This window comes from Sphaerodactylus townsendi, linkage group LG01, assembly GCF_021028975.2.
Source record: "Sphaerodactylus townsendi isolate TG3544 linkage group LG01, MPM_Stown_v2.3, whole genome shotgun sequence".
Classification (NCBI taxonomy): Eukaryota; Metazoa; Chordata; class Lepidosauria; order Squamata; family Sphaerodactylidae; genus Sphaerodactylus; species Sphaerodactylus townsendi.
In genome coordinates, this window is record NC_059425.1 from 14,901,120 (window position 1) to 14,923,223 (window position 22,104).

The window sequence follows — 22,104 nt, forward strand, 5'->3', positions numbered from 1 at the left end:
GCGTTTCGCCTGCAGATCCTCTGAAGATGCCAGCCACAGATGCAGGCGAAACGTCAGGAGAGAATGCTGCTAGAACACGGCCATACAGCCCGGAAACCACACAGCATCCCAATGTATGTTTATTCGGAAAGCTGGGCTTTCTCTCCAAGTATGCAGCGAGGATCGAAGCTTTGCGGTGTTACATTCTGGGTGACAAACCCGATGGACTTGCGCATCCCACCATAAACGCGCAAACTCCAGCGCAGGTGGTAGAGAACTGCTGCAGGAGAGGAAAAAACACACGAGACCATGCTTTGGAACTCTGCGAAGACGCAGGAAAGAGCTTTGCAACGCCGCCGCCCAATCACAGCGCGTCTTGTCCCCTTTGGAACGCCCGCATTGGACAAGAGCTTTTCCGAACGCCACAGGTGGGAACCTTGTTGCCCAATCACAGAGCAGCCTGCCATTCCGGCTTCCCCTTCTAGGGTGGGAATGGGGCGTTTGCCCGTTTCAAATATGGCCGCAGGAGTGAGGGCTGGGGGAGGGAAGGTGCTTTGCTGGAAACCACTTCCCGGGGAAAACAGGGTGGGGAGTAAAATGGCTGCCCCCATCCAGCTCGCAGATGTGACCGTGTAGTGGAGACCAGTGCAGCAGCTGGTGCAGCCTCTTGTCCTTTGCACGCTGCTTTTGCACGGTTGTTGGTGTTTATGGGGTTGCCTCGGTGAGGTGCCCGCTTCCCAGGGAGTCCACCCACCCTCCATGCATGCCCTGCACCTTGCAAATGTAGCCTTGCCTTGGGTGCAAGAGCATGAACAGAGGGATTTCCCTGCTGAGAGTCCTGCCTGTCACTTTGCTCCCACGTGCAAAAAAGGCGCCGTCTTTGCAGACGCCAGATGTTGCTGGTGTGTTTTGAAGCTTTAAGGGGTTGGCTTTGTGCAGGGTGCAATCGGGCCCATGGGGAACGTGTTTTACCCTGCGCCCGTCCTGCACAGGGGGCCACGCCGAGAGGAGCCTCTGGCTAACCCGGGCAGTTTTGATGAGCTGCACAGGAAATGCAAAGGTAAGGCCTGTTTGCTTTACTTTTGGGGCTGGGGAACAGGTAGGGTTGGGTAGCAACTTGAAGGCTGCTGAGCTGGGGGCAGGATTTGGTGCTGCTGCTATTCTCCAAAGTGGGGTGCTGCAGAGTCTGAACTCCTGTATTGTTGGAGGCTTTCTCAAGTGGCTGCTGCCTTTTCTGGGGTGCGTAGTCGTGGTCTGGTAGTTTTTCTTGTAACGTTTCACACGCATCTGTGGCTGGCATCTTCAGAGGTTCTGGCAGGACTTCTCTGTCTCTCAAGGGTACATGATGGGCAGCATAGGCGAGGTTTCTAACTGGTTGCTGGTGGGAAGGGCTATGGCTCAGAGGTCGAGCATTTGCTTGAGCATTTGCCCAGCATCTCCAGGTACTAGGCTGATGTAAACATCTTAAGACCTTGGATATTTGCTGCCAGTCTGACCAGACAATATTGACTTTGCTGGACCAATAGTCTGGTTCCGTATAAGTTAGCTTCCTGTGTTGATCTTGTTAAATTTAGCACAGTGGGGGCCCAAGATGTTCTACTGCAGCCAAGAATCTAGTGATACTTTGAAGATGGATGGATTTATTGTGGAATCAGAAAGCTGTACACTGCTTTCTCGACCTTTAAGGAGACTGAAGGCAGATTACAAACTCCTTTCCCTTCCTCTCCCCGTAACAGACACCTTGTAAGGTAGGTGGGGCTGAGAGAGTGCAGAAGAACTGTGACTAGCCCAAGGTCACCCAGCAGGCTTCATGTGGAGGAGTGGGGAAACAAGCCTGGTTCACTAGGGTCCCATTCCAAATGTCAGGGATTCTCATTCTGTCCAGTATGGGCTGGTGGAACTCGCATTTGTTCCACAAGCTTAACAAGCTGTCGTCTGTCAATAAAGACCTCTGATTGGAATCATCGTGTCCGTTATTGGTGACAGAGTCAGGGCTTGACATGCTGAAATAACCACTGATGCACAAAAGCCGAAGCTGTTACAAAAACCTTAAGTCACCTCATTAGAAAAGGCTGAAATAGAGGCCTGTGATTTGAAAAGCTACTCAGCAGGTGCACCTGCTGAGTAGCTTTTCAAATCACAGGCCTCTATTTCAGTCTTGATAAGTTGAGGAGAAACTTTACCTGTTGAATTTCTGCTTTTGGGGTAACTTAAAGTCACCAAGATCCTGCCTTCAAGCTCTGTGTCTTATATGAAAGAGCAGAAAGTATGCCGCCAGATGAAACACCCTCCTCAAAAACGCTGATTAAAAAACTAAGCTTCTAGTCCTCTTTCATATTAAAAAAAAATATTTACTTTGGATTTATATCCCGCCCTATCCCCAAAGGGCTCTGGGTGGGTCACAGCACAATACAAACATTCCACATCTTTGCCTTCTCACTCCCTTTATTCCTGTCTGTTACCGGGTTCCTTGCCAAGAGGAAGGGGAAATCCTATTTATTTTATATTCTGTATTCTGACCACAGCCACAACAAAATCCAGATTCTGCAAAGTATGCCCTGTGACAAAAGAAGATAGCCCTTTGTTTATGTGATCCGACTTAATGCGACTACTTTTCTTCCTTATTCTAGAAGTTTTCCCTCAGCAGATGGAAGGGGTCAAGCTGATCATTAACAAAGCCCTCAGCAGCCATTTTCAGGTTCGCGCTCTTGTTACTGTCCTTAATAACGGGTGGGCGAGGAGGGTGAATTTTCGTAACCACGTTGTGGAGAAATTAGCCAGTCTGTTAGGGTTTGGTATGGCCTGCTCATTGTCGATGGGATGGGGTTAATTAGGGCTTCCTGGGGAAGTGGGGTTGAGGGAGGGGTAGGACCATAAAGCGGGGGCCTCCAACATGGTGCCCACCTACACCTTTTCTGGAGCCTGTCACGTGTTTTTAGGAAGTGAGCAGGGCCCAGCAGGGCTTTTGCCCAGCAAGCCTTTTGACTGACTACTGGTTTAGCTGTGCGGATTTTTAAAAAAATCCTGCCTTGGCAACGGGTGCCACCACAGCACAAGGCCATGCACTGTGTTACTGAAATTAAACTGTGTCAAATAGATGTTGGAAGCGTCAACAGCAAGAGAGGTCTTTCTTTCATATGTGGTGGACACGTAAAGAGGCTGAGACCTTTTCGGAGATGATGCTTAAAGAAGTACAAAAGATTCTAAAAACAAAATTTTTTGAAAAAAACCTGAGGCTTTTTTGTTGGGAGTAATTGGGGAGGACTTTCCTAAGCAATATAGAACCCTATTTGTGTACATGATGACTGCAGCAAGGACTTTGCACATGCAAAAAATGGAGAGATAGCAAGATACCGACAAAAGAGGACTTGATTCTGAAAGTCACAGAATATTTAGAAATGGCGCAGTCGATGACATTATTAAGAGACAATAGTTTGGACAATTTTTGCTATCTGAGAGTCCTTGGATATCTTAGTCACCATCTGCGAATGCTTTGAATGTTTTAATTATTTCTTTGTTAAATTGGAAACTGTTTTATGACTGTGGTTGGAATGATGTGTCAACCCCCCTGAGATTTGCTCTGACTGGGTAAGCTGGGATATTAAATTTAATAAAATATCTTTTGCTCCATCCTTTTAAACTGGTTATCTCTCTCCAGGTGTCCCACACCATCCACATGAGCACAATTGGGCAGTCAAATTACCACCTAAATGCCACATTTGTCGGGGATCAACAGACCAGTCCCACAGAGGTTAGTGAACAATTGTTTCGTTGTTGTTGTTGGTGTTCCTACACATGAAGCCTGCTGGATGGAACAGTTCTCTCAGAACTCTCTCAGCCCCACCTACCTCACAAGGCGTCTGTTGTGGGGAGGGGAAGGGAAAGGAGTTTGTAAGCCACCTTGAGTCTCCATACAGGAGAGAAAGGTGTGGTCTAAATCCAAACTCTTCATCTCTTCTTAGCCTAGCCCTTTACATGCTATCCTGGCCAGGGGTACTTGGCATGCAGCAGGTTCAGGTTCGGCGTCTCCGGTTAAAGGATTTGGCAGCAGGTGATGTGAAAGACACCTGGAGAGCAGCTGCCAGTCTGAGTACACAATACAGACCTTGACAGGCCAAGTATAAGGCAGCTTCATGTATTCATTATAGTGCCAATTGGCCATGCTGGCAGGGGCTGATGGGAATTGTAGTCCATAACATCTGGAGTGCCAAAGGTTCACCACCACGGATGTAGGGGTTCTAAATTCCTTGCCTGCAATGGCACAGTCCTTTCTTCCCTTTCATTCTGGTGTGTTAGTAGTAGATCAGTGGTTCTCAACCCTCCTAATGCTGCGACCCTTTAATACAGTTCCTCATGTTGTGGTGACCCCCAACCTTAACATTTATCCATTTTACAGATGGAGAACACTGAGGCAGAGAGTCTTAGGCGACCCCTGTGAAAGGGTCGTTCGATCCCCAAAGGGGTAGTGACCAGTGGTGGGATCCAAAAATTTTAGTAACAGGTTCCCTCGCCAGCCCCCCTCAGCAAAGGGGGTAGAGGTGTACCTAGGCAAACCTGAGCCCTGGGCAAAACCTGAGTTGGATGCCCCCCCCATGGGCAGCCACCCCACCACGACCCCCCAAATTTTTTTTGCACCAGGTCATTTCTAAATCATCATCACATTATAGAAAATGCCCCAACTCACAAATCTGAACACAGCAAGGGTGAAACACACAGGTTCTTTGATAGAGACTGGTGAGATAAAAGGTATGAAAGGCTGAGAATCAATGAATTGCAGCATCTGAAAGGGATTAACCCAGTTCAAGGAGTTACATTATTAGTCACAATTCCTATATGGAACCTTCACGTTCAAAGGCAGGATGCCTCTCGGGGAGGCGAGGGTGTGGAGATGGAAAAGCGAACCCAATTAGTAACCCCCTCTCAGCACACACAAATAATTAGTAACCCACACTCGGGAACTGGTGAGAACCTGCTGGATCCCACCTCTGGTCGTGACCCACAGGTTGAGAACCGCTGTAGTAGATGGAGCCACAAAGGACTCTCATGCTGTTCATTCCCTCTGCCAGAGGTGGAGTAATACTTCCAAGGGATGTGTGTGTGTGTGTGTGTGTTCTCTGCTTGTTGACTTTGGCTTCCTAGAGTGGTCAATTCGCTCTTCAGCCTGGCTTCCACTTTCCCGGTTCATTCCGCCTTCCTTCCTGCTTCTGCCTTAGGCCTTTCCGACCCTCATTGGGGATCTCAACACCGCTGGAAATCTCAATGCTCAGGCGCTGCTTCTATTGGCAGAGCGAATCCGGACGAAGGCTGTCTTCCAGGTACATGCCACATCTGGCCAGGCTTGGATGGGTGGTATGGATGGGAGGAGTTGCCAATTTCCAGGTGGGTCCTGGAGATTGCCCAGATGTTGTCTGTAGGCAATAGGAAATGGCTACTTTGGAAGGTGAAGGGCACCTTGGTGTGTTCTACCTTGCCCTCCTCAAGCTCCCCCCCGCCCCCAAATTTCCAGAAATTGGCAACTTCACTCTCAAGATTGGTCTGGGCCTCTTCATTATTGCGAGGCTAACAATTCAGTTGCATTCTTCTCTTGGCATGCCGTCTGTGCCGAAGAATAATTAGCGGGTAAGAGGGTAAAGCAGACAGCTCCTCGTTCGAATTGTGCCTCCTTTCTGGGCTGTTTCCTCCTCCCTTTTCTCGTTCTGTTCCAGACCCAGCAATCCAAATTTGTGACTTGGCAGTTTGATGCCGAATACCGGGGCAATGACTACACGGCCACCCTGACGTTGGGCAACCCGGATTTGATCAGCGAGTCGGGTGAGTGCTGCCACTTGACCAGTGGGGATAAAGTTGCACCTTGTTCTGGCGTCTCAGCTCGCAGCTGCCCAAGGCTTATAGGGGGCAGGACCAACCTGCGCGGGCATGGTGGGGAAGCTGGCCCGCTTGGCGTGTGCCGTTGGCACTTTGGAGCGTATCTATCTCCTCCTTTGGAGTCGTCTTCTTTGGAGGTTTCTAAACTGAGGTTGGATGGCAGTCTATCAGGAGTGCTTTGCTTGGGTCTTCCTGCATGGCAGGCAGGGGCGTAATGCCCATTGGGCAAGGTGGGCAGCTGCTCAGGGCACCACCTTGTGGGGCGCATCAAAATGCAGGGTTCGTTTTGGGGTATTTTTAGTGGTTTTCCGTTTTTGGCCTGCAGGGGGCTCAGTTTTTAGGCTAGCGGCACCAGAATTTCAGCGTATCATCGGGAGACTGTCCTTATGCTACTCCCCAAGTTTGGTGAGGTTTGGTTCAGGGAGTCCAAAGTTATGGACTCCCAAAGGGGGTGCCCCCATCCCCCATTGTTTCCAATGGGAAACAGGCACCAATGTCCTGGTGCAAAAAAAATTTGGTTGTGATGGAGTGGCTGCCCATTGGGGGGGGCATCCAACTCAGGTTTTGCCCAGGGCTACAGTTTGCCTCATTACGCCCCTGATGGCAGGGGGTTGGACTTGATGACCCTTCTGGTCTCTTCCAACTCTATGATTCTACCTGTCCTTTTTTAAATACGTGATAACCCTGTATCACGTGTGAGAACTCTGTGGACATTTGCTTCTGTGCTGTCTGTGTGGCTACCAGTCCTGCCAGAATTTCTGTGCCTGCTGGTGAGGGAGCCATCCGATTTTCAGTGGGAATGCTGCCAGATGTGGTGCTTCTGATATTATGTGATTATTTCAGGGACTCATGCTGAGGTGAAAATGAAGGTGAAAATCCTTGCCGGTACAGAATAGAAAACCCATGCTGCGTGTAACTTGGCAACCGAAACCCACAATAACCGGGGCCCTGTCACTTGTTTGTTTGTTCCGTAGAGTGGGATAGAGAATTGCCATCCTTGGAGGGTGGCGGTAGAACCGTGGCTCCTGCGGTACCCCAAAACCATCACAAGAGGGCGCAGGAATTCTATGACCCCATAAAATGAGCCTGTATCCTAACCCTTGGGAAACCTAGCAACTGTTGCTAAGGACAGGACAGGCTGTATGTAACCTAGCAACTGCCTCTGAAAGGGGGTGGATAACCATGACGTCTCTGTGGCTTAGAGAAAGTTGGAGCATCGCGCCTCCAAAAGCAGCTTATCTGCTGTTATGTGGGAGGGGGAGCACCGGAATCCTGCTTGACTACTGTGTGATGTACAGCAATGTCACCTCAGGGTGAGCAGGGGGTATCATAACCTCTGAGCAGTCTTGGGGGGGTTATCACTAACCCTGGGGTGTTTCTGGAGGCAAAGCTGGGCACTGTGCAGTGTGACATGATGTCACTTCCGGTCACGTAACCAGAAGTGACATCACATGTTGCCTGGACTCCAGCAACCCCCCCAAAACTTGCTAGATCAGGGATGCCCAACATGGTCCCAATGGGCGCCACCAGTACCTGCTGACTTACCTGGCGCCTGCCAAGTGTTTTCAGAAAACGGGCGGGCCCATGTTGGGTTCTGCCCAGGAGGCTTCTGATTGGCTGCTGGAAATCTGGCTGCGCAGAATGAAATGTTTCACTTGCGGTAGCCACCACAAGGGTTAGTTCTATTTTCTCACCTCTCTTCGTATTCAGTTTCTTGGATCATCCCTCTTCTCCCCTGCGCTTGAGTTTTCTCTCTGTGTGTGACTTTGCCTCGTGCAGCAAGCAATTTTGTCACTGACTCGGCCTCCTGAGGCAGCCATTTTGAAGTTGCATCTGCCGCCTTTTGTCAGAATTCCAAAGGTGCCCCCAGGCTCAAAAAGGTTGAGGACCTCTACTAGAGTTTCCCAGTACTGTGTGATGTCATTTCCTGTTACATCACTACAAGTAATGCTGTGAAGTCACACTTTCACCCACGTTTCTCTAGGGCTAAATGGAAGGTCTCCCACTGTAGCTAGAGACTTAATCACAATAGTTATAGACCACTGTTCTCCAGTGTGGGCTTAACCAGTCATTCAGGTGCCTCAAGTTCTATTTTTTGTCCTCCTGGGGTAATTCCTAAAGCTCTGAATAGCTGTATTTTGGGAGGATGACCATTTCCTGTCTGCCATTTTGCAACAGAACAGTGGTTGCTGTAATGCTCTCAATGGGGCAGGGAAGCATTCTTGATGTATGACAGTCACTATGTTTCCTTCCGTCCAGTTATTGTCGTTGCACACTTCCTGCAGAGCATGACTTCGCGATTGGTTCTAGGGGGTGAACTGGTCTACCACCGGCGGCCAGGTGAAGAAGGGGCCATTGTCACATTGGCCGGGAAGTATACAGGTTGGTTCCTGCGGTGAATCTTCCAGGTCTGAAATCGAGAAGCCTCCCTTTCTATGTATCTTTTGTACCTTGCGTGACCTGTGTGGCTTTGGAAGGGCAATTTTGTGTCAAATAAGACCAGCAGAGGGGCACAAGAATCTGATTCGAATCTTTGGAAGAGGACCACGGTTCGCCTTAGGGGTGTCAGCCCTCAGGCGGGACTTGGGGATCCTCCTGAATTTCGACTCAACTCCAGACTACGGGGATCAGTTCTCCTGGAGAAAATAGATGCTTTGGAAGATTAACTCTGTAGCCTTGTATCCCACTAAAGTCCCCTTTCTCCCCAAACTCCATTCCGAAATCTCCAGGAGATTCACAGCCTGGATCTGATAATCCTACCTGCCCATCTCGTGCCCATGGACGGGGGGACCTGGCAAGCTTTCAGCCATGTTGGATTGTACCATTTCAGAATGTGGGGGGGGGGGGGGGGGGGGATTGAATGTTTTAAATAATTTCCCTGTGTCATAAACTAGTGTTGAGACCAATAAAGATATCCATGAAGAGACAGGCAGAACAGAAATAGCTATTGTCTAGTTCTTCAGCAGAGATTGTCTTGTAGACGTTATGAAGAAGAAGAGTTTGGATTTATATCCCCCCTTTCTCTCCTGTAGGAGACTCAAAGGGGCTTACAATCTCCTTGCCCTTCCCCCCTCACAACAAACACCCTGTGAGGTAGGTGGGGCTGAGAGAGCTCCAAGAAGCTGTGACTAGCCCAAGGTCACCCAGCTGGCATGTGTGGGAGTGCACAGGCTAATCTGAATTCCCCAGATAAGCCTCCACAGCTCAGGCGGCAGAGCGGAGAATCAAACCCGGTTCCTCCAGATTAGATACACGAGCTCTTAACCTCCTACGCCACTGCTGCTCCTGATCCCTGTAATGTATTAATCAAGGCTATAAGCAATTAGAAAAAAAGATCTTTCATATTTTTCCCCCAATAGTCTCTGGATACGGATTCCTTTTTTTGACCCATTCTAGCTCCTGACCAACATTACAATAAAGCTAGAACATTACACTTGGAAAAGAAGACCTTGTTTAAGAACTTAACCCTCTTGCCGTGCCAGCTGTCTATGTGTGGGAGATTTTTTACATGAACAAGTATATCTCCCTCCCTCCCTTCCCAATCTGCCGTAATAAACTCCAGGAAAGTCTCAATCTCAAGGGTTTTTTTTTAAAAAAAAATCCCTGAATGTGTAATATATCTTTTCATTTACAAAATTAAACTGTTCAGTTGGAACGAATTCCAGTCTGGAGTGTTTAAAATATCTGATCAGAAGAATCCTTGGCCTACATTTTGTATTAGAGGGGGGAGACCTATATGCTCTATCCCTGTCCCCATCTAAATCCAATTTTCTAAGCACATAGAGCCGGAAGGGGACTCAAGGGTCATCTAGTCCAACCCCTTCTTCACTCCCCCTCTTCACTCCCTCAGTGACCCCAGCTCCATGCCAAGAAGAAGATAAAAAATGCTCCAGAATTACTAGCCAATCGAGTACACTGATATCCGGGTCTTTCTCCGAGGAGTTCACGATTCTTTGTTCCTCATTTTGTCTTCAGAACAGCCCTTCGAGGTAGGCTTGGCTGAGTGGTGGTGTCTGGTCCATGGACTCGCAAAGTCCCAATGCTTTTCCAACTCTAACCACTACGCCAATGCTCCCCCTGTCAGATCAATCATACTACAATGTATACACGGCTTACGTTACCCCCTTTCTTCTTCCTCTTGTAGCTCTCAAATGGGTAGCCACGCTTAACCTCGGCTATGGTGGGGCTCACGCCAGCTACTACCACCGAGCCAGTGACCAGGTGAGATGAGAATGACAACCTCCACCCCATCTCTGCGATCAAAAACTAGTCCCTTGTTTTTTTTATCTCCATCTTCTCCTCTTTACAGATACAAGTGGGGGTAGAATTTGAAGCTAGCACGCGACTGCAGGATACGAGCTTTGCTTTTGGTTATCAACTGACCCTTCCTCAAGCGAATATGGTTTTCAAAGGTGAGCAAAGAGTGGAGATTCTCTCTGGCCTAGGCAGGAAGTGGTCACTTGCCCTTGACATTTCCCATACGGCCATGCTTCGTAGAGTCTCAGTCTTCATGCATTATCAATTCTGGACACTGGTGTGGCATTTATATATGACATAGGGGAGCCTTATTTTTTTTGTGGTGGTCTCCTGACTTATTTTAAATAGCTAGTGGAGGTGGAATTGGAAAATCTCCAGAGACAGGGCTGGTGGTGGTGGTGGGGGCACTTACTAGCAGCAGGGAAAGGCCTAGGCCCTTGGTGTGAACCTTTGGCACTCCAGATGTTATGGACTACAATTCCCATCATCCCCTTCCAGCATGGCCAATTGCAGGGGCTGATGGGAATTGTAGTCCATAACATCTGGAGTGCCAAAGGTTCGCCACCACTGGCCTAGGCTGACATTGCAGTGACATCACTTCCCACACACACGAGAAGTGATGTCACTGTGCTGCCTGCAACGAAGGACATCTGGACAAAAACACTACAGCAGATGTCTTTTTACCATAGAGCAGTGGTGGCGAACCTTTGGCACTCCAGATGTTATGGACTACAATTCCCATCAGCCCCTACAATTGGCCATGCTGGTAGGGGCTGATGGGAATTGTAGTCCATAACATCTGGAGTGCCAAAGGTTCACCACCACGGCCATAGAGTTTCTGCCCAAATATCAGAGTGTTCCACGTTGCCGGAAACTCAATGATGTCACTTCCAGTACACACTGGAAGCGGTGTCGCCTTGTCACTGACCGTGTCAGAGAGATGCTGGCTAATTTCCCCCCACCCCCTGCTGATAGTAAGTTCCCCTCCACTAGCCAGCTGCTATGCCTGGTGGGAGCCTGCCAGCCCTAAGGAATTCCTTAATTGCACCCATGCCTGTCTCTAACCAGAATTTTTAGCCCTGAAAAGGAGCCAATTATATTGCTTGTGACATCACAGTTTCTTTTGGTTCCCCAAATGCTTTTTCTTCTGCCCTTCCCAGTGGAAAGAAGACCATTTTGACTGTCCATGGCCAAAGCGGGTGGGGTTTCTGTGCCTCTTCAACGCAGGACACCATCTTTTTCCTGACAGAGTATGGATCCTCTTCTGAGGCAAAGTTCCCTGCAGTGCTCCTTGAAAGAGGGCAGAAAAGACTATTGCGATACGGAGCTGCCTGGGTTTTGCCTGAGATCTTGGGGGAAGCCGGGGAGAGAACCGCTGTTGTCTTTTGAGGCTTTTAAACCGTTCCTTTCTTTTTGAGGTTTCTTGGATAGTAACTGGTGTGTGGGGGCCGTGCTGGAGAAGAAGCTGCCGCCTCTGCCCGTCACCCTGGCCTTGGGCGCCTTCCTGAACCACTGGAAGAATCGGTTCCACTGCGGCTTCAGCGTCATCGTTGGCTGAGAGCTCTGGGACTTGTCTCGGTGGGGAGGGACGCCGCTGGGTCCAGCCATTGCCGAACTGATTGGTACGGCTGGCCCAGCTGTGTGTGAGTGTGGTGGGCCGGTTCACCACAAGACTTGCACGTGGGGTGGGGATTTGGGGCACGCCACGCCCTCCCCTGTGGAGCCTTTGCGTGGTGTCCTGCCAGAATGGGGCTTTCCAGTCAGCCTACAAAAAGACGGCGGGTGCTCAAAGGGACGTCAAAAAGCGACTGTGGATTGCCCCTGTCCCGATCGGCAGGGTACCAACTTTGCGGCGGGAGATGTGGCAGGAGACAGAATGATGTCCTCCGATTCCCGCCCTCATGGATGTCTTCCTGCCTTCGTTCGCTGGGGATCGGAGGATGCCGACCTCACAGAATCAATGTTGTTTCTACGTCGGACCGGTGCCGGAGTTCGGGATGTGGGAGAGAGGCTGTTTATCTCCCCTCCTATCACGCTACGATTGGTTTGTGGGTGCTGTGTACCCCCCTCCCCCCTGAAATGGTTGCTGATTCCGTGTATGATACCTTGGAACGTGATTAAAATCATACTGGAGACTATTCCTTTCCTTTCCCAAAGGCCATTTCACTCTCAGGCCTTTTGAAAACCTTTCAGCTGCCTTGGAATCATTGAAACACAGAGTTGGAAGGGATCTCAGGGTCATCTAGTCCAACCCCCTGCACCTTACTGAAAATGTGCACCCCCAATGACCTCCTCCGTTCCCAGAGGATGGCCAAAAAAAAAAAAAAAAAAAAACCTCCAGGATCTCAGGTTAATCTGGCCTGGAGGAAAATTTCTTCCTGACTCAAAAGTGGCGATCAGAACTGTGACCGGCTCATAGTCACCCAGCAGGCTTCATGTGTAGGAGTGGGAGAAACAAAACCAGTTTCCCAGACAAGAGTCCACCACTCATGTGGCGGAGTGGGGAATCAAGCCTGGTTCTCCAGATTAGAGTCTGCCGCTCTTAACCACTACATCACACTGGCTCTCTGAGCTGCAGATCTTTCAGGCAGGTGCTCAAGTTGTTCAATCAGTGCTGAACAGATCAATTGGTTGGCTTGTATCTGATCGTGGTGACCAAAAATGGCGCATGTGGCTGCCAAACGTGTTCCTGGCATTCCTGATTTAAATTTAGAACTGTGCTTGAATATATATAGAGAGTCCCTAAATTCAGAAGTTCCAGTGGAGTCAGTATGTGTGTGTGTGTGTGTGTGTGTGTGTGTGTGTGTGTCTGTCTATAAAATATACTGACTCCGCTGGAACGTCTGAATTTGGGAAACAGTGAGACCAGGCCCGTCCTGGCTACATAGCAGCAGACCCATGGTCTGTGATCCCTGTTTTTAAAACATGAATATTTAGATCAGCGTTTCCCAACCTTTTCGATGTTGCGGTACCCTTGACCTCACTCTTCATATCTCAGGGTACCCCTTGAGATTCATTTGATTTAAAAAAAAAAAACATTTTTAGGGTTTTTTTCCATTTTTGGCCTGTAGGTGGGGGGAGTGGCAAGCAGGGGGAGGGGAGGGAAAGCAGCGTTGACAGCCGCTTTGTTTGTTTGCCTAAATTTGGCATGGATTGGGGGGGGGGGTTAAAGGGAGAGCTCCCTTTAAATCTACCCCCCAATCCCTGCCGAATTTAGGCAAATAAAACAATGCTGTTTTTCAGTGTTGTTTAAAGGGAGCCCATGAGGCTCCCCCCCTCAAAATCCATTTAATTCCGGTGGTGGTGGTGGTGGGGGGGACAGCAGTAACATTGTCATAGTACCCCTGGGACGTGCTCATTGCACCCCAGGGTACCACAGAACCCTGATTGGGAGTCAATGATTTAGATGCTGCTTCTCATCCCATGCTTTGAAAGTGTAGGGGATACAGTCTTAAAACTTGAGGACTGGTATATCAATTTAGAGGTAGGGAGGTGTCTGTGACTGAGAAAGAGATGGCTGCAGAGGTGGAAAATAAAACCAGCTTTTTTAATTCATCTTTTGTGGCTGTGCTGAAGCGGCCATTTTCTCCAGGGGAAGGGATCGCTGTTGTCTGGAGATAAGTTGTGACTCTGGGAGATCTCCAGATTAGAGTCACACTGGCTCTCTTAGCTGCAGATCTTTCAGGCAGATGCTGAAGTTGTTCCGTCAGAGCTGAACTGATCGCTTGTTGGGCTTGTGTGGAGGGTGGCAACCGTGAGATCGAACCTCCAACTGTTCCTGAATGCCATGAAGATTACTCTCTCTGTTGAAATGAACATCATCTACTCTTGAGTAGGAAAAATGATTTTTGACTGTGAACCTGGAGGACGTGTGATGGATCTAAGCAAGGGGTGGAAGGGATGGATCTTGGGCCTTGTCCTCGGGTCCTGTGAGCAGAGTTCATGGTTGCTTAGCAACGCTGCCTTTAGCCAAGTAACTCTGGTCACTGAGGCCTGCAGGCCTAGAGCAAAACCCAGTCACTTAAGTTCTGAGGCTGGGGAAGGGAGTAGAGTGCTCTGATTGTAGTTCAGCACACTAACAGCTACACCACACTGTCTCTTCTGCACACGGGGGGGGGGGGGAATATGTTCTTCCTTGGGGAGCAGCTGTGGATTAGTGGCAGAGCATCTATGGGGCTGCAGAAAGGACCCAGGTTCCATCCGTGGCACCTCTAGCTGAAAGGCCACGGTGGCAGGTGACGTGAAAGGCCACTGCTTGTGACCCTGCGGAACCACTGCCAGTCTGAGTAGACAGGACCTGCCATCTGTCTCAGTATAAGGTGGCGTCAAGTGCTCTTGTCAAGGGAAGGGGGCTGTGCCTGAGTGGCAGAGCTTTTCCTTGGCATGCAAAAGGTCACAGGTTTGATCCCAGCAAGCTGACTGCACTACTATTGAATGTGCCCCCTGTCCCCTGATAGCTGTGTTCTCAGTCCACACACTGGATGTCCGCCATACAGGAACCAATGTGGGAGCTTATATTTTCGCCTTTTTTAGTTTGGATTTATACCCTGCTTTTCTAAACCATAAGGAGTCTCAAAGCAGTTCACAAACTCCTTTTCCTTTCCTCTCCCCACAACAGGCACCTTGTGAGGCAGGTGGGGCTGTGAGAGTTCTGAGAGAACTGTGATGAGCCCAAGGTCACCCCAGCAGGCTTCATGTTTAGGAGCGGGGAAACCAATCCAGTTCGCCAGATAAGACTACCGCTCAGATGCAGAAGCGTACCAAGGGCAAATGGTGCCCGGAGACAAATTGTCTCCAGGACGCCCCCAGGCTCTGCCCCCACCACCCTAGCTCCACCCCTGATTCCACCAGGCTCCACCCCCACTGCCCTCAACCCTGCCCATGTCACCATGGACATGGGCAAAGTCTAGGGTGCCCACCTCCCCCCCAGACTCCCCCTGCTGGCTGGGTTCTCAGCCGGCAGCCTGCAGTCTCTTTTGAAGAGAGGGGGGAGTCCAGAGTGGGGTTGAGGGTGCTCGTCGTTTTTTGCGTGCCTCGAATGGGGTCGAGGCACGCGAAAACAATGAGACAGCAGGACTTCCTGGTCACGTGGGGGCCCGATTTTGCGCCCCCCCCCCGTGTGACCAGAAGAGTGGCGCCCGGGGACAAGGGGTACCCCTTGTCCCTAGGCAGATACGCCACTGCTCAGATGGAGAAGTGGGGAATCAAACCTGGTTCTCTGGATTAGAGTCCGCTGCTCTTAGCCACTACACCATGCAGGTTCTTTAAAAAAATCAAAAACTATTTTAAAAAGATATTATTTTCCTATATATGTTTACCGAACAGTGAACCCCAAGCTCAGGTTGTCCTGGGCTCCCCAGTTCAAATGTGTTTGCTTTCTGTAGTGACTTCAGCGGCTTTGAAAACAATAGCTCTTTTAATGGTTCTTAAAATGTGGGTGAAATAGAACCTCTATTCGCAGAGTACCTTTAAATACCTGTCAGGAGATAATGCTGTTGTCTTTATGCCCTTTGCAGGGAAAATGGAACTGGTTGGCCATAGCTGGAAACAGATTACTAGAGTAGACAGGTTCTGATTCCACAAGTCTCTCTTTCATTTTATGCTTCCGGCACGGGGCAGAAATGGTAGTGGAATTTTTTTTGTACCATCAAGTCACAGCTGATCCCGTTGAGTTTTAAAGGCAAGAGGAGTTCAGAGGTGGTTTGCCATTCTGCCTCTGCGTCACGGCCCTGGTGCTCCTTGGAGGTCCATCCAGATCTCCAAGGAGTCAAGGCTGAGAGAGTCTGTGACTGTCCCAAGATTCCAACGCAGTGTATTGTCGAAGACTTTCACAGAATCCACTGGCTGTTGTGGGTTTTCCAGGTTGTGTGGCTGTGGTCTGGTGGTTTTAGCTGCTAATGTTTTGCCCGCATCTGTGGCTAACTTCTAGAGACACAGGAAGATGTGTTTCTCTCCATGGCACAGTTGGGATTCAAACCTGGCTTCCCCAGATCCTAGTCTGACAACTTCACCACTGCACCACCACGCCTCTGGTCCTGAAATAGCCGAACCATATTTGTTAAAGAAGAGATGAAGAAGAGTTTCGACTTACACTCCCCCTTTCCTCTCCTGTAAGGAGACTCAAAGGGGCTTACAAAATCCTTTCCCTTCCTCTTCCCACAACAGACACTCTGTGGGGCAGGTGAAGCTGAAAGAGTTGAGAAAACTACCCCAGATTCACCCATCAGACTTCATAAGAACATAAGAACAAGCCAGCTGGATCAGACCAGAGTCCATCTAGTCCAGCTCTCTGCTACTCGCAGTGGCCCACCAGGTGCCTTTGGGAGCTCACATGCAGGAGGTGAAAGCAATGGCCTTCTGTGGCTGTTGCTCCCGAGCACCTGGTCTGTAAAGGCATTTGCAATCTCAGATCAAAGAGGATCAACATTGGTAGCCATAAATCGACTTCTCCTCCATAAATCTATCCAAGCCCCTTTTAAAGCTATCCAGGTTAGTGGCCATCACCACCTCCTGTGGCAGCATATTCCAAACACCAATCACACGTTGCGTGAAGAAGTGTTTCCTTTTATTAGTCCTAATTCTTCCCCCCAGCATTTTCAATGGATGCCCTGGTTCTAGTATTGTGAGAAAGAGAGAAAAAATTCTCTCTGTCAACATTTTCTACCCCATGCATAATTTTATAGACTTCAATCCTATCCCCCCTCAGACGTCTCCTCTCCAAACTAAAGAGTCCCAAACGCTGCAGCCTCTCCTCATAAGGAAGGTGCTCCAATCCCTCAATCATCCTCATTGCCCTTCTCTGCACTTTTTCTATCTCTTCAATATCCTTTTTGAGATGTGGCGACTTCGTGTGTAGGAGTGGGGAAACAAGTCTGATTCACCACATAAGAGTCTGCCGCTCGTGTAGAAGTTGAGAATCAAACCCAGTTCTCCAGATAAGAGTCCACCTGCTCTTAATCACTAAACCTCACTGGGCTCTTCCAGTTCACCAGCTCAAGAGTTCGACTATCCATGTGGTGGAGAGTTTTGGGGGGAAATGGCTTCTTCCAGGTGTGAATTTGCAGCGCAGGTCTAAAATGCTTTATGTGTTCATCCCATCAGGCATTTAATCATGATTTCTCAGGAGTTGCCCCAAACCGTATGCTGGGGTTTGGTTGGGAGGGTGCCGAGTCAGTTAAATGTAGGGACAGCACTACCCGGGCACATTACTTTTCACCATCACCCTCGCCTCTTATAAAAATCTTCCTCGGTTTGTCAGTGTCTATATAGACACAGCTGTTTCTCCTTTGCCAACAATTTTTTTTTTGCAAAGATAACCCTGAATTTCTCATCGCTTGTGGGGGCGGGGAGGGGGGGCATGGCGGATTGTGCTTCAGTGACCTCAGAAAACCCGAGGGCTTACCCTGGGCGGCTTAGAAAAGGATCAGTGATCAGACAAGAGTGGATCATATGACACCCAGCTAAGCTGCGATCAGCTGGGTGGGGGTCGAGTGCAAGGATTGGATTGGCTGCTATTGGATTAATGGGGGAAGGAGGATTACACGGCTGGGGGGGAGACCACCCAGCTCAGAACAGACAGGAGAAATTCCAGATCTGGTGCAATATCCCCAGCGCAAAGCAATAAGGATAAGGTTGCCCCGTTTTGCAAACGATCTCCAGCGTTTGGATTTTAAAATCAGAGGATTCGCCTCAAGCAAGATGTCCCAGGGAGGAGGTCCCTTTTCAGTCTAGGTGGCTCCCCAAGCAGTAGATATCCCAGATGCAGGAAGCCAGTATCCACCTTCCTGCCTCCGGCTTTCAGCTGATAATCTCCGACAGCAGGGGCGTCATGGAGGTGAAATTCTTGTTGTGGTCGATGTGAAGGATCTGCCGCGTGTTCTCCACTTTCAGCGTCCGCAGCTCTGCCAGCAGCAAGAGAAGTTTGGCGTAGAGGAACCTGGGGAGAGACGAGGGGTCGGGGGTCAGAACTTGCTGCCCCAGATCTCTAATGCTAGGAGAGGTTGGATTTATACCCTGCCTTTCTCTACTGTTTTGTTTAGTTTAGTTTATTCAATTTATATCCCACCCTCCCCCAAAGGGCTCGGCGGCGTACAACAATAGTATAAGTAACAATATCAGCAATATCAATACTACTAGCAAACATCAATAAGCATCACAATACACAAAAAAAATTCATAGACATGGGGAATAAAGTCAGCAAAATAACAAGTCACAATACCGTACATTACAAAGTATACCATCACACAAAATTTATCAAAAACATGACACATTAGCATATATAATGTAACAGTATCAACTACTGTAAGGAGACTCACAGGCAGAGGTGGGATCCAGCAGGTTCTCACCAGTTCCCGAGAGTGGGTTACTAATTATTTGTGTGTGCCGAGAGGGGGTTACTAATTGGGTCCGCTTTTCCGTTAGAAATTCCATTAGGTCCAAAATTCATAAAGTCCTGTTGTTTCCTATGTGACTGGTTAGCGAAGGTAGAAAACAGGATAATTCTCCCTGTTGGGCTGTTTTTAAAACATGTTTTAGAAATATGGTAAAGTTCCTTGTTTGAGGAAAGTATCCTTCTTTTGATTTCTAGAAACAAAATTAAGTATTTGAAAGTATTATTTGACAGGCAGTCAATTAGAGGAGAAGTAGTTGTTTCTGTTGGCAGTAGACGATAGGACTTGCTGTAATGAGTTTAAATTATGGGCAGAAAGATACCAGCTGGAAATTAGGAACATTTTTTACAGTAAGAGTTTTTTACAGTAACAGAGAAATTATTAATGCCCCGCCCCCAGAATGCCCGGCCACGCCCCCGTCGTGCCCCACCCAGTCCCATTGGCGCTACACCACTGTTTGAATCCCACCACCATGGGAACCTGTTACTAAAATTTTTGGATCCCACCACTGCTCACAGGGGCTTACAAACTCCTTTCCCTTTCTCTCCCCTATCTCTGCCTTGTAGGATATGCGGGGCTGAGAGAGTTCTGAGAAAACCCAAGGTCACCTAGCAGGCTTCGTGTGGAGGAGCGGGGATACAAATCCAGTTCACCAGATAAGAATCCACCACCCTTGTGGAAGAGTAGGGAAACAAACCTGGTTCTCCAGATTAGAGTCCGCTGTTCCTAACCACTACACCACGTTGTCTCTCAGCTAAACAAGGTTGGCCTTGGCTAGTCCTTGGACGGGAGGCCATCAAGGAAGTCCACAGCTGACATACAGAGGCAGGCAATAGCAAACAACCTCTGCTCCTCTCTTGCTTTGAAAAACGCCATGAGGGGTTTCTACAAGTCAGCTGCAACTTAAAGGTATCTTACACATGTGCCCATGTCCGTGCAACAGCCTCTCTGCCCCAATATCTCATTAAAATTCTCATAGAAACCATAATGGTGAAATGCTCATCTCTAGAATGCATCTATAAGGGGCACATCAATTTCATGTGTTCCTTTTGTGACCCTGGTTTTCTGGTATTTGCTCCTTCTATGTCCCTTTTCCTATTTTGGGCCTTTTTTTTCCATTTGGAGGAAATAGCCTCATTAAAGGTTGCTCTGAGCTGCTTGGTTTTCAAGATTCAACTCCCTCCTCAAGCGCCCTAGGAACAAATGAGGTCGTTCTAAGCAGGGTTTCACTCACTGAAGTCCGTGGAAGTCAACAAGCAAAGAGCATAATTCTGCTCAGAATGGCCCAGTGGCTGCCAGCATCTTAAAAAGGAAAGGTAGTCTCTTGAGCAAGCACCCAGTCATTAGAAGAAGAAGAAAAAGGAGGATTTATACCCCACCTTTCTCTTCTGTAAGGAGACTCAAGGTGGCTTACCAGCTCCTTTCCCTTCCTCTCCCCACAACAGACATCCTGTGAGGTGTGTGTGTGTGGGGGGGGGGGCTGAGAGAGTTTGGGTGGCGTTGCATCACAATGTTCACTAGGTGGATGATGTTTACAGGATGGTTTGCCATTGCCTTCCACAGTCATCTACATTTTATCCCCAGCAAGCTGGGTAATAATTATTTTATTGATCTTGGAAGGATGAGTCAGCCTTGAAGAAGAAGAAGAAGAGTTTGGATTTATATCCCCCCTTTCTCTCCTGTAAGGAGACTCAAAGGGGCTGACAATCTCCTTGCCCTTCCCCCCTCACAACAAACACCCTGTGAGGTGGGTGGGGCTGAGAGAGCTCCGAGAAGCTGTGACTAGCCCAAGGTCACCCAGCTGGCGTGTGTGGGAGTGCACAGGGCTAATCTGAATTCCCCAGATAAGCCTCCACAGCTCAGGCGGCAGAGCGGGGAATCAAACCCGGTTCCTCCAGATTAGATACATGAGCTCTTAACCTCCTACGCCACTGTTGAGCCAGCTACTTGAAACTGACTCCCATTGGGATGAACAGTAAGGCGTGGTAATATGCGCCATCCTGCCTTTTGGGTTATAGTTCACACTGAGGCTCGGTGTGAACTGTAAGCCAGCTTCATCTCTCTGGCGCACTGAGGCTTATCTAGAGAAAATGTACCCTGGTGCAAAATCTGACACACCCCCTCCACATGGGGCTCCCCTACGTGACTAAATGGTTTCAGCCCAGGGACATTTGACCCCATATGTCCTCCTGGACGTACCGTTGTGGCTCGGAGACAAGAGTGTTGCCTTGACACACAGAAAGTACCAGGTTCGATCCTTGGCATCTCTAGTTAAAGAGATTGGACATCTCCCTGAAACTCCGGAGATTTCCATTCAGACAGTATTGACTTCGATGTCTGAGTCAGTAGAAGTCAGGTTCTCACCCAACAGTTGCCACAGGGCTTTTGAAACGAAGCAGGCCCAGTTCTTGCTGAGTCAATGAATACCACGACAGACCAAAAGCTGTAGAAAGCATCCTAGAAAGCAGGGTAGCCGCTTCCTACTCACCTGCCTTCAGGCAAAGGGTGCCGCTGGTCAATGTAGTTTTTCAGAGTGAGGGCAATTTTCTCTTGAGTCTGGTCAATCTGGTCTCTCTGGGTGACGTCCACGTGGTCTGCAAAGGGGCAGGGCTTGAGCAGTAAGAGACAAGGGGAAGGAGAAACGGAGAGGAAAAGCCGTGGGTCGGGCCTGACCCCGAGGGGGCATGGACAGCCCCTGTTTGCAAATGAGACAGTGTGATGCAGTGGTTAGCGTTGGACGAAGATCTGGGGAACCTGGGTAAATATCCCCACTCTGCCACGGAAGCTCATTGGATTACCTTTGGCTAGTCACATGCTTTCAGCTTGTGGGATAAAATTGAGCAGAGGAGAAGATGGCTATGAGACTTGGGGAAAAAATGGGGCAGAAATGAAATAAACCAATTTAAATGGAGATATTTTGGGCATCGGTGGGCTGTCTAGCCATAATGGGGCTGCCCTTGGCCGCCAGAACAGGGGTGTATGTGTGAGAACCGGGAAGGAGATTTTTTAGTGTGGCTCGCTTAAAAACAGTAGATAATTGATTTTTTTTGTTTTAAAAGGAAAGGTCACTTAGAACATGCTCAGAAGTCAATTGACTTCAGGACCCATCAAAACGTCTTTCACATCTGGGGAAAAGTGCTAAGCGTACACTGAGCCTGGGTAGCCCAGATTGGCCCGATCTCATCAGATCTTAGAAGCTAAGCAGGGTTAGTTCCTGGGACGGGAAGCCACCAAGAAAATGCAGAGTTGTTATGCAGACAGGTAATGGCAAACTACCTCTGTTCCTCTCCTGCCTTGAAAACCGTATCCCAGTGATGGTGAACCTTTTCGAGACCGAGTGCCCAAATTGCAACCCAAAACCCACTTATTTATCGCAAAGTGCCAACCCGGCAATTTAACCTGAATACTGAGGTTTTAGTTTAGAAAAAACTGTTGGCTCCGAGGCACGTGTTACTCAGGCATAAGCTTAGTGAAGCAACCGTGCAACGCTTCAAATGGGTGAATCACGATCCTAGGAGGGTTTACTCAGAAGCAAGCCCCATTGCCAGCAACCGAGCTTACTTCCAGGTAAAGGATCATGCCCAGGCCAGCCTAGATGTGTGTGTGTGTGTGT

General features: G+C 49.0%; 2 protein-coding genes across 4 annotated transcripts in view; one reads left to right on the top strand and one right to left on the bottom strand.

Annotated features, from left to right (window-relative positions):
• Positions 1–510: 510 nt before the first annotated feature.
• Positions 511–12,239, top strand: TOMM40L (translocase of outer mitochondrial membrane 40 like). Its single transcript, XM_048511655.1, has 9 exons — positions 511–1,039; positions 2,610–2,677; positions 3,638–3,730; positions 5,193–5,294; positions 5,685–5,790; positions 8,104–8,226; positions 9,989–10,065; positions 10,154–10,256; positions 11,520–12,239. The coding sequence occupies exons 1-9, from the start codon at positions 934–936 to the stop codon at positions 11,657–11,659; spliced, it is 918 nt and encodes a 305-aa protein (XP_048367612.1). The 5' UTR covers positions 511–933; the 3' UTR covers positions 11,660–12,239.
• Positions 12,240–16,946: 4,707 nt separating this feature from the next.
• Positions 16,947–22,104, bottom strand: part of NR1I3 (nuclear receptor subfamily 1 group I member 3) — a 36,173-nt gene continuing 31,015 nt past the window's right edge. For 2 of the 3 annotated variants that reach the window (XM_048511631.1, XM_048511622.1), the window contains exons 8-9: positions 20,980–21,085; positions 16,947–18,037 (exon numbers count right to left, since the gene is read on the bottom strand). In XM_048511631.1, the coding sequence (XP_048367588.1) occupies positions 17,899–18,037; positions 20,980–21,085 (245 nt within the window). In that variant the 3' untranslated portion in view covers positions 16,947–17,898. The remainder of the gene's footprint in view (positions 18,038–20,979; positions 21,086–22,104) is intronic. The other variant, XM_048511641.1, reaches the window with a different exon arrangement.